At 48.4% G+C, this 16,106-nt stretch overlaps 1 protein-coding gene across 1 annotated transcript; it reads right to left on the bottom strand.

The window, feature by feature from the left end:
- Positions 1–3,307: 3,307 nt before the first annotated feature.
- Positions 3,308–15,464, bottom strand: LOC144145416 (uncharacterized). Its single transcript, XM_077677027.1, has 2 exons — positions 14,931–15,464; positions 3,308–4,271 (listed from the first exon to the last, which is right to left on the bottom strand). Exons 1-2 carry the CDS (start codon positions 15,214–15,216, stop codon positions 4,018–4,020), a joined length of 540 nt encoding a protein of 179 aa, XP_077533153.1. The 5' UTR covers positions 15,217–15,464; the 3' UTR covers positions 3,308–4,017.
- Between the last annotated feature and the right edge of the window lie 642 nt (positions 15,465–16,106).

The following is a 16,106-nucleotide window of genomic DNA, read 5'->3' as shown; positions in this document are numbered from 1 at the left end:
CGCTCACTTCAAACGAGTTTTAATGAAAAGAAAAAAAAACACTCATAAATATACATATACATTTTATCGCAACGTCATAGCAGATACCATAACTGCAAAACAGCCACGTGCGCAAACCCGATTGAAACCCACTGTCGGCAGACATCGGAACAAGGAAAAAAGACGAAACGATCAGTCATGGGAATATTCCCAATTGATGGCATTAATAATTAATCCTATTTTTTGACAATAGAATGGACGGTACACTTATGCAATTATCCCCTTTGCTTCCTATTACACCCGCCTCGATAATCTCTCTGATCAGTGCATTACAATGACGTCTGACATCAGGACAGCTGTTGTTTAGAAGAAGCTATTGTTGAGCCAGTTGGTGCATCTTGGTGAATAAACACGGGCTTTGCGCGAGACAGAGAGCACATACAGGAAGGACTTTCGCTTGCGCTTGTCGTGTCTTTGCCGTATGTATTGCCCTTCTCGCGCAAAGCCCATGTTTGTTCACCAAGATGCACCAAGTCACGCAACAATAAGTTATTCTAAAGAACACCTGTTTTCTCATGCACTTACCCGAGGGCTTATCGAGGCGGCTGGAACGGCAGCCGAAACGCACGAAAAAATGCAAATGGAAGCTTTTGACCGCGTCGTCCTGCGTGTGGCTTTGCAAGGCTTATGCACCGTGCACGAATAAAAATGTAGAAAACGCAGTCACAACCATTCAACTTATTACAGAAGTAAAAATCTGGAGCTCGATGCGGAACACATTTTAAAAGTATAACACTGTGTGCGAAGCTAATTTTAAAGAGGTTTTTTTACCCCTCCCGCCAGTTTTTTTGAACAATAGGATTCCTAAGTACATGTGTGCCCCAGTGTACCCTGTTTTTATTTTTATTTATTTGTGGATTGGTGGTTAGAGGCGCTATCCCGGGCGCGGACAACTGCACGTGCGCGTGGTTGACCTTAACTGAACGAGCGCTCTCTTCAAGGTAAGAGGGACGGTACCAGGTGTTCCCTGGGTTTGTTCCTGGAACAAGAAAGTTTGTCATAAAGGCGTGACGCTTTTGTCGCCCGACTCGTAGTTTTCTAAGAAAAGGTGGGGGTGGGGGGCAATAAGCTATGCCCCACCAATCACGTTTCTCTTAGTGGAAAGGGGATGAGATAAGGTCAAAAAGAAAAGCGAAAGAAGCAAGTCACTCAGTGAGTTCAGTCGTTTCTCTTCTAGCTGTCGTGTCAGCGGTGTTTTTTTGCTGCCCTGTTTGCGGTTGAGTATCCCTCTGTATCGTTCCTTGCGATGGAAGCGAATGCTGAGTCTCTTTTCTCTGCAGCCAGGAAGAAGATCCAGGCCCTGGATGGCAGCCGTCGAGACCCGGGGATTCAGCGGCGCCTGCTGTTGGGAAACCTGTGGAGGTACTGGGCCCGTCCAGCCAGGAGCGGCTGCTCTGATGCGCCCACTGGGAGCAGCGACAGCGACGGGGATTCCGGCCAAGTTGAAAACGTGCCTGCAGTGGAGCTGGGAACATTAACACGGAAGCGCTCAGGAGACCCCGAAAATGGTAAGTGCTGCGCCAGGGCGACTTTGCTGCTTTCGCGTGCTCTTGTGTTCTCTCGCTAAGCCCATTGAGTAGCTGCGTGTGCTTTAAGACGTAGGCTGACATTGTTCGTTGTATGTTGCAAGTTGTTTTACAAGGAAAGTTTTGTTGCTTTTCTCTCGCAGATGCTGCGAACCCGTCCAAGCGACGCCGCCTTCTGTGCTCGACAAGCCCTTACCCTGCTGCCGAAGATGGAGCCGAAGAGCCGGAAGAAACTTCGTGCGACGATGAAGACGACGACAGCTACCCGGTCATGGGGGCTCCATTCCCGACATCCACAGATGACTACGGGTTGCCGCAGGACGAACCAGTGACGGACCCGGATCTGTCATTTCTGGACTAGCGAACAGCTGCCTCAGGAGGGAGATGTTACACAATGCAACGCTGGCGAAGTTTGTTAAGCTCTACATGTAGAAGTGTACAAGAACATAACGTGTTTAGAGCGTAGGCATCTTTGAATGGTACACTAACTCGAACAGCAGATTTGACTAAATCTGTTACGTAATCTGTCATTGTAACGTATGAATTTTTATTTCCTTTTGTGGGGTGAATGTACATAATGGGAAGAAACAATTCCAAAATATAATACGTAGAAGCGAAAACTTACCTAGTTTGGTAATGAATAGGCAAATCAGACATTTAATACTGCAAGTACATATAAATACACCACAAAAAATGAAATAACAACATGAGAGTGGTGTTTATGCTGCAGTGATTTAGGCATAATAAATCCAGAAAACGAAATGAGAAACCCAAATGAATTACGAAATTCTAGACCGTCTACCGAATTGATCCTCATCAATTTAAAATGGAAAAGAGTAATGCAAAAGGCATTGTTTGCATTACAAAAAATGATAAAAATTGAAAAACAATGGTACCCTGCATCCTCCCGCGCAATACAAACAGAACCAATCGAAAAATACAATGAAAGTAACAATCAATTGTACTAACATTTCTCGAATCGAGAAACTTCCAAGGCATGAAAGTATGCAATAAATAAGAAGGGCGAAATTTGTCTGAATGGTCCCAACGGGTGATATTGAGCGAATGAGGTCACATACGTGTAACTTTGTTAGAATTTAGTCCAATATAATTCATATTTAAAAGGTTTGGGATAGTTTCGAAAAAACGAGACTTTCACCGGTTTTTTGTAACCATACGCATACGTACATGGCCTTGAATAGACAGCAGACAGGAATTCGGTAAAGTTTACAACTTCCCTTGGAACTATCCAGTCATGACGTAGAAATAATACCGGCGTTATGGTAGATCCCTTATAGCATCCAATTCTTTATATCAGCTGATTTCAATACGGTATATACATTAGGTCGACAGCTCTAGAATATTTGGACACTATGTCTGAATGAGGACGGGTGATTTGTTACGGACGTGACTCTGTGCATGTAAACAGATGCCAGTAGGATAGACCGAAACGATTTTCTGATTTCGGCGAAAACCAAAAACACCCATGTGTACAAGATTTCAGCCCATATTCACGATCCCCACGTGGTAAAAATGTATCTGTGGCACTCCACTACGGCGCGCCTAATCGCCTGCGCTGCGTGGGCGCGTCAGACCTACAATAAATCAATCATGATAAACTGAAAAAATTGCAGCGGGGCCGAAGAAAGGCCCCGCTGAAAATTTTTCGGTTTATCATGATTGATTGTAGGTCTGACGCACCCACGCAGTGCATAATCCGAAAAATTTTCAGCAGGGCCACAGAAAGTCCCAGCGGACTAAACTTCAAAGCAAGACATTTCCCCGTATACAGAGTGTGGATTCCGACAGAAATTTCAGTTTTCGCGCCCTTGGGGTCTAACGTGAGGACCCGAGCCGTGTAAGCCCCGATGGTAGTTGGTGCGGGCCTTTTTCTGCTGAACTATTCACTACAAAACCCACCCCTTCTTAACGCCACAATTCCGTATTTGAGACTTGCCGCCGCCACATTTTGCCCCTGTTTTCTTGTTTATCCTGGGTCAAGTACAAACCTTCCGTCCATCCTGCCGGAAGTAGTAGCATGTTCGTGAAAGTAGCAGTGTGCTGGAAATGAGTACGAAGACAGAATTGTAGTATTGAAGGATAGCGTTTCATGTTTCATTTGTGCTATCGTTTGTTGGCACGCACCTGAGAAAAGCCAACTTACGCAAACGGCCCCTCAAGGAAAAAAATAAGCGCTTGTCGTGGTGGGTTTTGAAAATGTGTGCCTCGCGTTATGAAGCTTACGTCCACCAAATTGCAGCATTCCGACATCGTCAATGCAGTTTGGGTTTCGGACATCAACGTTCACTGAGGTTGGGTAGGAGAAAGGTTAGAGTTTTAACCATCAATCTTTTGACGACGTCTTGCAAAACAAATAGGAAATGATAATTAGCTTTTTCAACAATATAATCACCCGACTGCGAAGTTGGTAATTGCGACTCCTGCATGTCTTTTAGAGATTTTTGGTCCTGTGGTGACCAAATGGAAGGTAGGGCTTGAAGACCGACTGGAAAGAAGGAAGGCCTGAGTAGCCTGGTGGGTCGGTCAACTGGAACGCATTACATTGTGCTCCCTCAACGACGTAATCCGGATATCCTCTTTGTTCAGCATCGGCAACATGATTTCTACAACCTGACGCGTCATCTTGGGTGGATTTCTGGCCTGGAATAAGGAGACGTCGGGACAGCTTGCAGGAACCAGGATCATCTGTTTAAGTAAAAACAAGGAACCGAAACATTTATCAATAGTTAATGAACAGTTATCTGTTCCATTAGAGCAGATTACGATCAGGCAAAATGGATTTGTTGATTCAGGGTAAAAAACTCTCTGAAGAATTTAAGTGCACGTGCGTGAAAGAAAGGGAGTACGAGGGGCGTTAAGCCATGAAAGGACAGGAAACGTCAGGTTCTCAGCAAAGGCGCCATGGTTACGTGCTTGTGACGTACTTGGCCAGCCATACAAAAAACAATACTTTACTCGGTTACAACTCAAGAACGGCACTAGCTCATGTAGTGTATCACTCCGCCAAGGCGCCGCACCCGTGACATCAGTGCGCGCGAGTTTTGAAAGGTGTTTGCTATGAATGCGTGATATTGTCTGCCTTGTCTCACGCAGTTTGTTTGAGGTTACTGGAGTCGTTTATAAGCATATTAAGTACAAAAAATCACGGGAACGGTTCACGCCATGTTCAAAATATCCTTAGTAATGCCCTACTTGCGCCACGCGGAGAAACATCCGGCTACGGTGATAAGGCACAGCGGCAACTTCCGGTGCCGTTCTTAAGTTTTCACGGAGTATGCCGAGTTTTGGCATAGCGGCTAGCGCACGCTACGCTAGCGCCAGCGGTTGCGGGGACCCTACTACGCATGCGCTCATTCGTTCCGGTGACGGTGGCCTCCCGTTGGCGTGCCCACGCACTTCCTGCAGTAATGGGCGGCCCGCCTGCCATTGCCGGGACACACATGTGCAGGCGGGTCGGGATACCCGCTGCCGCTAGCATAGCGTGTGTTAGGCGCTATGCTTAAATTATCTACAATCGTAGCAGATGACGCTTTGATACGAGGAACGACGATACGTGTAAAAGCGGAAATGCGACGGTCGCCGCGGCGTCGGTGACGCAGAAGATGAAGATGGAAGAAATGGTCGTTATGGCTGGTGAAAGGGAAGATAGCGTCCAGTAATTACCTGGCGTGAAGCCGTCACTTTTACAGGCAGAAGAGAATAAAGTAAATGAAAGGAACAAAATACCCTAAGTGAAAGAAACTAGACACAGAGAAGCGAGCTTGCTGAAGCTAAATATTGTAAGCGATCTCGGTGTGGAATATTTCTGCTGTTGTAATGATGGAGCAACGGGTGCTGCGGAAGCAGCGTATCGATCGGGGACAATTTGTTAAAAAAATTGGCTCCAATCGATGCTGTGAACGGGGTTGGAAAGAAAAGCTTAAAACGACGCCCACAGCCAATTTCCATGCGACTTCATTTGAATCCAAGCGTATGGCTCTACGAAGAGTGAAATGAGAGATTCTGCTGGCCGTTACCTGGAATTTGCAGGGGTGCCGTCCCGAACGCAGCAGCGTTCGGGACGGCATTCGGGACGCTGAACGATACAGCGTTCGGGACGCCGAACGATACAGCGGCGGTTCCGCCGCTGTAGCCCGGTCGTGCGTATGCGGAAATAAAACCTAGCCATCCTGATGTGGTAGTTCAGAGCTGGACAACCGCGTGATAAAAGCGCCGACAACGAAACAATTCGGCATGTGAGCTTAGTGATTCCCATGGATCGATTAAACTAGCTAGTTTAATAAGTTGGAGAATTTCTAGAAAGGCGAGGGAACATTAATAACCGCTATTAATCAGAACCAGCTGCTCCTTTCGCCTGTTGTAATACTTCCTAAATCACAACCGAAATGAAAATAACCAATTTAGAAAACGGAGCCCGATTCGTCGCATGTAGTGCCCAAAAGGCAGCGTTTCTTCAGGCGCCAGATATCTCTATAAGGTCTGTACATTTCAACGCGATAGCGGTATTAGGCTTATTTTTCGATTCCCCCGAGGCTCCTAGCCGTCCGCTATCTGCCGTGCTCATCAGGCGTCTTCGGAAATACGTCAACGCTGCCTCCCGGACGCCACAAATGAGGCAGCCAAATTCGATGTCTCCGGTGAACCTGTGTTATGGTGCTATGGCAACAGAAGATAGGAAAGGTGGACAATGATACAACGAAGATACGAAAGAAAGGACCCGCATTTTTACCAGGCGCTTGGTCTGTGTGGTGACGTTAGTTATATGCCAGTCGGTGGTAGCATGCACGGCAGACACAGTCTCCAGTCATGCCCGCAACTTGCGCCACCACACCAAAGCGTGTTTCCACCAAGAGATCAAAAATACAAATTTACGGTAATTCATGCACCGGAGCTACCCGTGGGCGTCGATTCATCACGTAGGGGAAGCCTCCGAAAGAATTTTGACCACTTTAGGCTCTTTAACGTGCGCCGAAATCTTGACACAATGGTGTTTTTTTCTGGTTAAATCAGAAAAGCGGCCGCCGCATCCGGGAATTGCGACAGCGTCCTCGGGCTCAGCAGCGCAACGCCTTACCCACTGAGCCACCGCGCTGTGTTTTCTACCGGGACTTACGCGGGAACCAACAGTGGGTGACCTAACAAAAACAGGTGAGAAAGGATTAACGCTGGTCCCTCAGCAATAAAAAAAGCATAGATTATAAGACGAGAACAGCTAAAGTAAAGCTCACTATAAAGCGTCTAATCACATAAATTTTCAAAACACTTTTCGATATTCCCACGGGCATGTCTCTGCTGGAAGCTCGGTTTCGTAAACGACAGATGGCGCCACGCGGCCAAGTTAAACATCCTCCTCAAAATAGGTAAGAGTATCCCTCCCGGAAACCGCCACGTACGAATGCTCGGTGGTGTTCTAGACAAACGAGTTGTTCTAAACTAACAATTGCCAAAACAGAAAATTCGAAACTAATTATTGCCCACAAATAAACCGTTTAACCAAGAGAAGAACTGGAAAGAGAAAGAAGAATATGTAAGGCAGAGCGTACTAAACCACAAATTTACCCGCACCAAAGAAAGCGAAAGAAACACCATCATAAGGACAGCATATAGGCTATAGTTATCGTCCTCGGAATTTTGACCGTGAGATGAACTAACAAAGGGCGGACCACCAGGGTAACAGAATGTCCTTGCATAGACGGGTATAGAAGAAGGGGACGGCCATTTACTTGATGGAGGGATAAAATAACAATATTCGCTTAAAAGAAAGGACACGGGAAGCGCAGGACAACAGGTTGTGGGTGATAATGACGATGAATAGGACCTCAACTTGGGTTTCCCTACGCATTTCAAGAAATCGCAGAAACCACTCTCCTTGCGCCCAGAAAGCTGATCTAAAAACAAAATCGGGAGGGCCATCGTACCTTTTTGAAAAGAAACCGGCACCCCCCCCCCCTCCGCCTTTGCAAGGAAACCACTGCGTCCCCTGATAGACATGGCACCTATCCAGTGACTACACATAAAAACTCTCCTCTACCAAAAATATAAATACAATCCTACACAAACACGCCGCGGTGGCTCAGTGGCTAAGGTTTAGCGCTTCTGAACACGACGACGCGCGTTCGATACCCAACCACGGCGGCCGCTTTTCTAATGTAGGCGAAAAGCAAAAACGCCCGTGTGTACGAGATTTTGACGCACATAAAGATGCTAGGTGGTCAAAAATATTCCGGAGCTCTCCACTACAGCGCACGTCATCACCTGCGTTTCGACCGCGCCTTAAACCTTACAATCAATAAATCAATCAATCAATCAATCAATCAATCAATCAATCAATCAATCAATCAATCAATCAATCAATCAATCAATCAATGAATCGATCAATCCTACCCAAGAAGGTGCGGTATGGAAGGCTTAAATTTATTAAGTTAAATTATACAGCCATACCGGGGTGTAGGAAAGCACGACGGCCCAATTGTCGTAGTTGGCTACTCTGAGCTACCTTTGAGACTGCATGACCCTACAACATGCAGGAACAAAGAAGTTGAAGTTGGCGCCATCCTCTTGGCAAACAGAATAGCGGAAGTATCAAACAGAAGTATTACATCATTACAGACTCACAAAGGACATTATACAGTTTTGTGGAGGCAGAATACCTGCGCTTCGGCATGATATTCCCATAATGCCGAAAGTTACAACGTCACCTGTACAGCCGGTTCCAATGGCCTGGAAGCGAACGACGAACTATTCAAGAGGCACACGAACTCACATACACTCTAAGAAATCAGGGGAGTATATGAAGATTCCAGCAGTCATTGTAAAGCGTTGACGCACTCCCCTCGAAAGCTGCGGGGAGTTGGATGAAATGTTCGCTCCCCACGTGGGGAAGAGCAAAACTGACCGCGTACCCTTGTCGTGTGGGGCGGAGTACAGCCCCAGTTCCGCTCCCGCACCAGTGAAGAGTAAACATGTGCATCGTCTCCCTCTCACCAGTACGAAGAGTAAAATTTCACTGTCATTATTTTTCTGTGCGGGAGTAAGCATCGAGATGCAGTCCTACCATTTACGCACACCAATACATCAGGGATGTTTTATTTGCATACGTATATAATATATAATGCAGTTGTGTAAAAAGCGTCCGATCACTTCCTCCGCGCATTAATAACGCGCAAGCATAAAATTCGAGTAAGGATTGCACGCAGAGTTCAGTGACATGAAGGAACAAGCTTTAACAGAACCAAAAATATGCATGTCTTCACTTTTTTTTCCTCTGCCATTACTTCGTTATCGACATTTAAAATGTTGGCAGATTATGCATCATAAAATGGTCGCACCACTGAGGAAAGAATTCTTCGCGCCGATTTCAGCGTAGCTGCCGGCAATTCGCAGGTTGCGCGCGGCACCGGGCATGCCAAACATGCATGTGTGCGTAAAGGCCAGAATACATGGAGCGAATATGCGACGAAAAGAACGAACAACGCCCGGCAGCGCGCCCCCGACGCCCGGAGGCGGAAAAAACGTCATCCTCCGCCAATCTAGCTAGGTCAAAGCGGCGGCGAGCTGCAAACCGAAGGAACCAATCTACGGGCCGCTGCAGACGGCCGCTTTGGAAGAATTTGATAGACGTGCGCGTGTCCCGCGCCTAGTGGAGCAAGACAAAAGCGGATTCAAAATCTGAGGTCGATTGAGGAAAATAGAGTTGCAAAAAGTTAAGTCCGCGCTCTTCTGATAGCTCAAGCCTCAAGCGCAACACGATCCCGACCCAACTACCGTGGCTTGTGTCACCGAGATAGACATATCCGATAGCTTTTATTAGGCTAAATAAAGGAAATCCGGCTGCATAACTTGTATTCGGAGCAGCATGGGGAACGTCTACAAGATCGGCGTGTACGGAACAGGCAATATTACGGCGAGGGAACCTCAAATACAGCGTAATAGAAGCAGCCAGTCGTATGTCTTCAGAGGCAGGCTTAACATGCCCTATTTTGCACTTAAGCGCCTTCTGGCGAGGTTGAGTGGAGGTAGAACGGCAGTTCCATGATCTGGGAGTTGCTGGTTCGAATCTCCCCAGGGACACTCTTTTTAGATGCGACGCATCTCCTGCTCGCGGGCATGTTTCTCCATCGGCATTGTCGTTGTCGCGGCGTTGTCCGCACGCTCACTGCACATGCGCAGCTCTCCTCCGTTCTTCTCTCCGACAGCTGTGCGCAACACTCTCACTCCGTCTCATTATCATAACAACATTTGCGCGTGTGCGCTTCGCTGGTCTGGGTGCGCGCATGTGTGCGCACTCTCACTCCGTCTCATTATCATAACAACAGCTGCGCGTGTGCGCTTCGCTGCTCTGGGTGCGCGCATGTGTGTGCATGCGCGCGACTCTCTCCCCGGCTCCTCTCCTTTCGAAAGCGGGAATATAAGCAGGGGAGCACACGGCGCCGGATCAGTCCAGCGCTCGCTCTCGCACTTGACTTGACTTTGCTTGACAATACCTCCGTGCAAGATCTTCCGGTGAAGACGTGATGGAAGCGACAGTCCCTTCAGCGAGTGGAGTGACGCAATCCAATACCAGCGTCAGTCCAAACGCTCCCCCCTGATGCGTCGCATCACATCAGGGCTCCCTCGCGGGAAGATGGGCGTAATTTTTTTCATTATTTACTGCCTTTAGGGCTTTTGAGAACTGAAAGCGCACATTTCAGGCGACGAAGCGCCCCCGAGTCACGCTGAATCGTCAAACCACGTATAACCCAACGGGAAGCTCCTTCACTGGATCTGTTTATTGAACGCGTACGTGGAATATGGCCATGGAGTTAGCCGTACTGAGAGGATCCCAGCGGCGGCGCGGCCGTACAGCCCGACCATACAGGAAAGTAAAGCTGAGCTGGACGAACATACGGCGCCCTGCCATGGAGGATTTTCCGCTACGCGAAATTCGTCGTGAAGGTTCGCCCCATGTATTCTGACCCTATAGAGACACTGAAGTTGTTTGTAAACATTGCGGAATTACTAGCGCAACATGTAGTCCGGAGTTCATAGGACAGGTTTCGACCTTTCTGAGCACGCTTACGCGAATTTATTTAGTACAAAAATCAGTTCGCAAATGCTGTGCTCCTCTCTGCATCCTCGCCCAATTTCTGTGGCGTTTTCGTGTGACGTCAGGACGAGGTGTCTTGGCTTGACTGCGCTACTGCATGGCTTGCCGACCTTCCGGTAGAGTCAGTCGGCCCAGCGTTTAGTCGGCCGGCCACCGACGGGTCATCGCGATTCGTTCGCTCAGTTGAATCTAAGCAACAACACGTTTGTGAATGGAAGAATGTGCCTTTACTTGGTTTGTTAGTTTGCACACTCGGTCAAGCTCTAAGTCCAGGTCGCTCCACACAAGCGCTGCACAAGCGCATATGCGACGCTTCGCGGACTGGCAAGCTAGTAGGAAAATCTAAGGCCACTTGAAGGCGGGAGAAGAGTGAGCGAAGTCAATATACGTACTGAGGAAATAAAAGCAACTGAAACTTTTACCGTACAGCGTAAAACTAGGGATCCGGGAGCACTTTATTTTTGCATAGGGTTAACAGGCACAGCGGTCAGCAACACGACCACACACTTGGGAACGCTTTCCCGTCTGAAACAATGCAATTGCTAGACGTGAGATATTGTGGAAATTGGGGGGATGCTTACTGCACGAGCGCTATACAACAAATAGTCACCTAAGCTGCTTGAATTGATAGTAGGGTTTAACGCGCCGACGCCACGCAGACGATGAGGCGCGCTGTAGTGGAGGGCTCCTGAATATTTTTGACCAACTGGGGATCTTTAAAGTGCGCTTGAGTGTCGTACACACGGGCGTTTTTGCTTTTCGCTTTCATCAGAAAAGCAGCTGCCGCCGCCGGGAATCGAGCCCGTTACCTCGTGCTCAGCAGCGGAACACCTTAGCCACTGAGCCACCGCTGCGGGCCCTAACCACCTTGAAATGCTAAAACTAAATAAAGGTGTAAACTGGTTATACATGATATACCTTATACTTGCAGCACCGGGAGATCGTCCATCGTGGCCGAGTGGCCTAGGGCGCTAGGTGTGTAGTTTTGCAAGTCGCAAGTTCGAATCCCTTAGGGTACATTCTTTTTATTTTAAAGTTGATTTTTTTTCCGCTTTCGCCCGATGTTTTCAATTCTGAATTCACCATTTTTTAGCCGTAACGTTCACTGTTCCGTGCACGGGCGAGTTCTCAGAACGCGGGTGAACTGAGACTGACGCGTATAGCGAGTTCTTGTTGGCGTGCTGTTGCCATAAGCACCAACTGCTTGCGGACAGTGGGGACAGGCCAAATTCAGCAGACCCTTAGCCTGGTGCGAACACGTTTTTTATGATACAGGGATGAGTGAGGCAAGCTCCAAATATAGGGGGAAAAAGAGCTTGGTATTTGAGCGTCTGTGGTGACGCGGCGGGCGTTCATCCATTCCGTAGGCCTCGGCTAGTGATTGCTACGATTCCAAGCCGTCCTGGGAGGCTTATTCTAGGCATTTTACAGCTGAAAACATGGTAGAAGCGCGGTATAATTATTAAGATATCGAAAATGCCCATGCAACGATAACGTCAGATGTCAAGCATGTTGCTTTACAGAACCGAAAAAGAAATTTGTTTGAATGCTAACCTTGGGCATCGCCTAATCACGGTGCACCTCCTCTCGACGTCACAGCCTTTACTTGGTGCGGCCGCCGCAGACCGCACACGGTAGTTATTATTTCGGGCTTTATAAAATAATTACCGAATTATCGACCTGATGAACGATGAAAAGTTTGTCAGTTTGAGCCAGTCTCGCAGTACAAGCAAGAACGGGAGCTCGAAAAATTCACTCGAGCTAGCTTGTGCTAGCTTGAGCTTGTGCTAGCGATGCGCGCCCACCTGATGTCGGAGAGCGAGTGGCGCAACCTGGGCGTGCAGCAGTCCCTCGGCTGGGAGCACTACATGGTCCACTCGCCCGGTCAGTCGCCACTGGGCCACGCCCCTTACATGCGAGCGCTTCTCATGGTTCAGAGAGAACGTGTTGTCACGAGTAAAATGAAATGAATAGGTTTAATGGAGCCATGAAGACAAAATACAAGTTGGGTTTATTAGAAAGACTGCTTAGTCCCGATAACAATGATACCAATATCACCGCAATCTTCGAACAAATAACGGAGATATTAAAGAAAACGTGTGAAGCAGTCGCGACCCCCTAGCCAATTTCCCGCAACTTTTCTATGACGTCACGGAACCTATGTGTCCGTCTACGGTGAAAACGGACACAGGCGGCGGAACCGCCAAGACCTGGCGGTCGACTGACTGATCGCACCAGACCGTGATGTACCACCAGCGCGGAATACAGGGCTCAGCTTTGTAAAAAATGTGCTACGCATGAAATGAACCTTGAAACAGACGCTTCATGCAACATGGGAAGTTGGACCTGCACTTTTCGTCATGCTTGCTTCGACAGAGTACGACGTGTGCTCGCTAACTGTTTGCATGCGTGTGCGTCAGCGTTAGATCACGAACACGCGAGCAAGCCGTATATTCGTTCGTTTGTGCGGGCTTGCGTTCGTGAACTAGTTTTTCTTTCGGACGAACGCCACGGCGGTGGCGGCACCGAGGTTGATACCGGAACTTTTTGCACTGTGTTGCTAGCGATGCGCGCGCAACTGACCGGAGGGCATGCATTCGCGATCTTCGCGGGCTTCGCGCCTTATTCTTGGGATCTTTCGCCGCTATGACGACCTTGGATTTATCTACCGTACCGAGAAACGCTGGCGGGAAGTAAATGTAAGCGATTGGTTAACCTCGCCTTCTTGGATTATGTATTTAAGGAAGCAGAGCTGCTCGCTAACTTCGGTCCGCGGAAGCGTTAGCCCTAACGTGCTTGTGACTCATTTTGAACGTTGCGTAGATTTCAAGGGCGGCTTTTGTACCCGTGTGCAAACAAAGAAAGGTAATTAAATTCCGCCGAGGAATTTATTGATTCATTGTGAGGTGTTACAAGCCGACGCCAGACAGGTGATGAGGCGCGCCGTAGTGGAGGGCTCCGGATTTATTTTGACCACCTGGAGATCTTTAACGTGCCTGGAAATATCTAATACATGGGTGTTTTCGCTTTTCACGTCGATCAGAATAGCGACCGCCGTGGCCAAGAACCAAACCGGCGTCCTTGGGCTTCCGCAGAGAAAAGCTCTAAAACTGTAAGACTATATTCCAATGGACGAAGGAAACAATTGTTGTAGTGGACTAGCAATGCAGTCGCTGGGTCTTTATCACCGTTCTACGCACAAGAACGAAAAAACAGAAATCTTTGTTGCGATATCCACCTACCGGAAATATCATATATACTTAAAAATTGTTGAAGATGCTCAAAACGTCATTAGTGTATTGGCTACGGGCATAGTAGATAAACGCTTGATAGGAGGTGTTCTATCCACAATGATGAAAGTTCACACCCCACCAACACAAGGACCAAAGGGTCCGCAAGGGAATGACGCCGCCGACGAAGATCCACATAAACTCGCTTGCCGTGCTACTCTTTGACAACGAGTGCCACACTTCCTTCCCCCCAAAGTATTATGAACGTCTCGTCATCCAGCGTCTAGGACACAATCGTTCACTGCGTCACACTGGGATCTGAATGCTTAATAACCGCAAAACCTGCGCAGGATACAAATCTACACATATCATTTACGCGTGCGGCGAACTCTAAAAATTGGTCAATGTTCATGGTGAAAATAGGGAGTCATACACGAAGACAGAGAAGGGAAAACGCCAACACGGCACTGACTCGCAACTGAAGATTTTGACGAAGAAAAACAGCCATAATTTTCGTGTAAATCACTGAAAACACAAAGAAGAAAGAAAAGAGAGGAAGCTAGTAAAACTGACTACCACGCTCAGCGATACACACACCGGTTATGCGTGAGCAAGATATGCAAGCTCTCTTTTAGAAAGAAGGAGAGAGGGACAACTTATTTATTTTTGGAGCTGATTGTCCATTGCACTCGCGAGATTATTGAGGCGCATTTGCAACTGAACATCACCGGCGGTTGGCTCCCTATCTTAGCGAGCGGGAGAGGGACCGTTCCTACGAGACCACTGCGCCCATACCGGCAATTCTGGTAACATGGTCGCACCAATGCGTAACATACGACCTACACCGGATTTACAGAAAGGTTAGGCATACACTGTTAAGAGTGGCGCACACATAGAGCAGGATATGAAGAAGACCCCGCCCGTACGGACAGTTGTTTTACGGGGCGTTTCTAGCCCTAAGGCTAATTAGCGAGCAATGTTTGTGCAGTTCTGCGTGCATCCGGATCCGAATATCTCTCGTACACGTACCTTCTGGCTCGTCGCGCTTCCGTTTGTGCGGGGTCGTCCCGCTTGCGGATGTTGCAGTCTCGTCGACTTGCACATTTGCCGTCCTGTGGTCACTGCTTCCACATTCAACCAAGTCTGCGGCCTGGCAGTGTAGGTAGTCGTGAAAAGCAGTCGGGAACCGCGACCATTTGCGCACAAAGTTCTGCAGGAGCAGGCGTTGGCCAATGCTTCGGTCACTTCTGCCCTGACGCAGCTTGTCGATCTTCATCTTGGCGGAGGAAAGGGCTTCGCTGATGTCCACAGGCATGGCCACAGCGGTGGCGCCACACGAGCAGCCGAGGTAAAGTTTCAGTTCACTTGTGCCGATCTGGACGAGAGTGAGCGCGCACGTCCACACTTTCCGTGTTTGTGAGAATGTAGTGCACTAACACGTCCGGCACAAGGCCAAGTAGGTAATACAGTGGTTAGCTCCCTTAGGATGAACACGCGAGCGCGTGGCCGCCGGTACTATGAGATCAGCCTACCGGGCCCCACCCGAACCATCACGCATGCGCTGTGTATGCCGAGGGAAACTATTCTTCCAGCGCGCGCGAATCGCGTCATTGGAACGTCTGCTCGTCGTCTGCTATGTTGCGTCTCGGCTGCTAATGGTATCTTGCTTTGATCTGCGATTTCTATCATCTTGCATGAAAACGGCCAAATGTAAAATTGCAAACAAAGATAGTTTTCTCCCGTAAACTGAATTAAGGTCCTAGCACCTGAGCCACCTTCAAATGACCAACTTATTCGTGATAAACATTGTGCGCATGCGCGTCTTCAGTTTCTCTGGCAATATGATTTCAGGGGTCTAACAACTGGGAGTCTGTCCCATGCGTGTTGCGTTTGTTGGCATATCATTTCATCCGCAGATAACGGGTTCCCAGTGTGTCCACCGTACGAAGTTCACTGCCGCGATGTACCCAGGGTGCCTCCGCCTTGAGTAACCACGGAGGATGAAGATGCCTGCATCGTCACCGCAGCAGTGCAGGACCATTTTCAATCAGCGGGAGCAATCCAGCCGACGCCGGACCTGGATGTTTCCGACACTACTGTTCGCCATCGGCGCCGAAGGGCAGGCCTTTGTAGTCGTATTGCGGCGCAGAAACCACTACTCACAGTTTCGAACAAGAACGCCAGTCTCCACATCGCAAAACAGCA

This window comes from Haemaphysalis longicornis, unplaced genomic scaffold (genome assembly GCF_048455015.1).
Source record: "Haemaphysalis longicornis isolate Haplotype H1 unplaced genomic scaffold, Haemaphysalis longicornis Haplotype H1 scaffold_7, whole genome shotgun sequence".
In the NCBI taxonomy this organism is placed as follows: Eukaryota; Metazoa; Arthropoda; class Arachnida; order Ixodida; family Ixodidae; genus Haemaphysalis; species Haemaphysalis longicornis.
The sequence above is the reverse complement of the archived record's forward strand: the minus strand, read 5'-3'. Positions and strand labels throughout refer to the sequence as shown.

What these genes read in the sequence shown, in the direction of transcription:
- LOC144145416 (XM_077677027.1), bottom strand. Translation starts at nt 15,216, where the DNA reads ATGCCTGTGGACATCAGCGAAGCCCTTTCCTCCGCCAAGATGAAGATC. An exon ending in GAAGCGCGACGAGCCAGAAG is followed by an intron (nt 4,272 to 14,930) that starts GTACGTGTACGA and finishes TTACTTAAACAG; the next exon opens with ATGATCCTGGTTCCTGCAAG.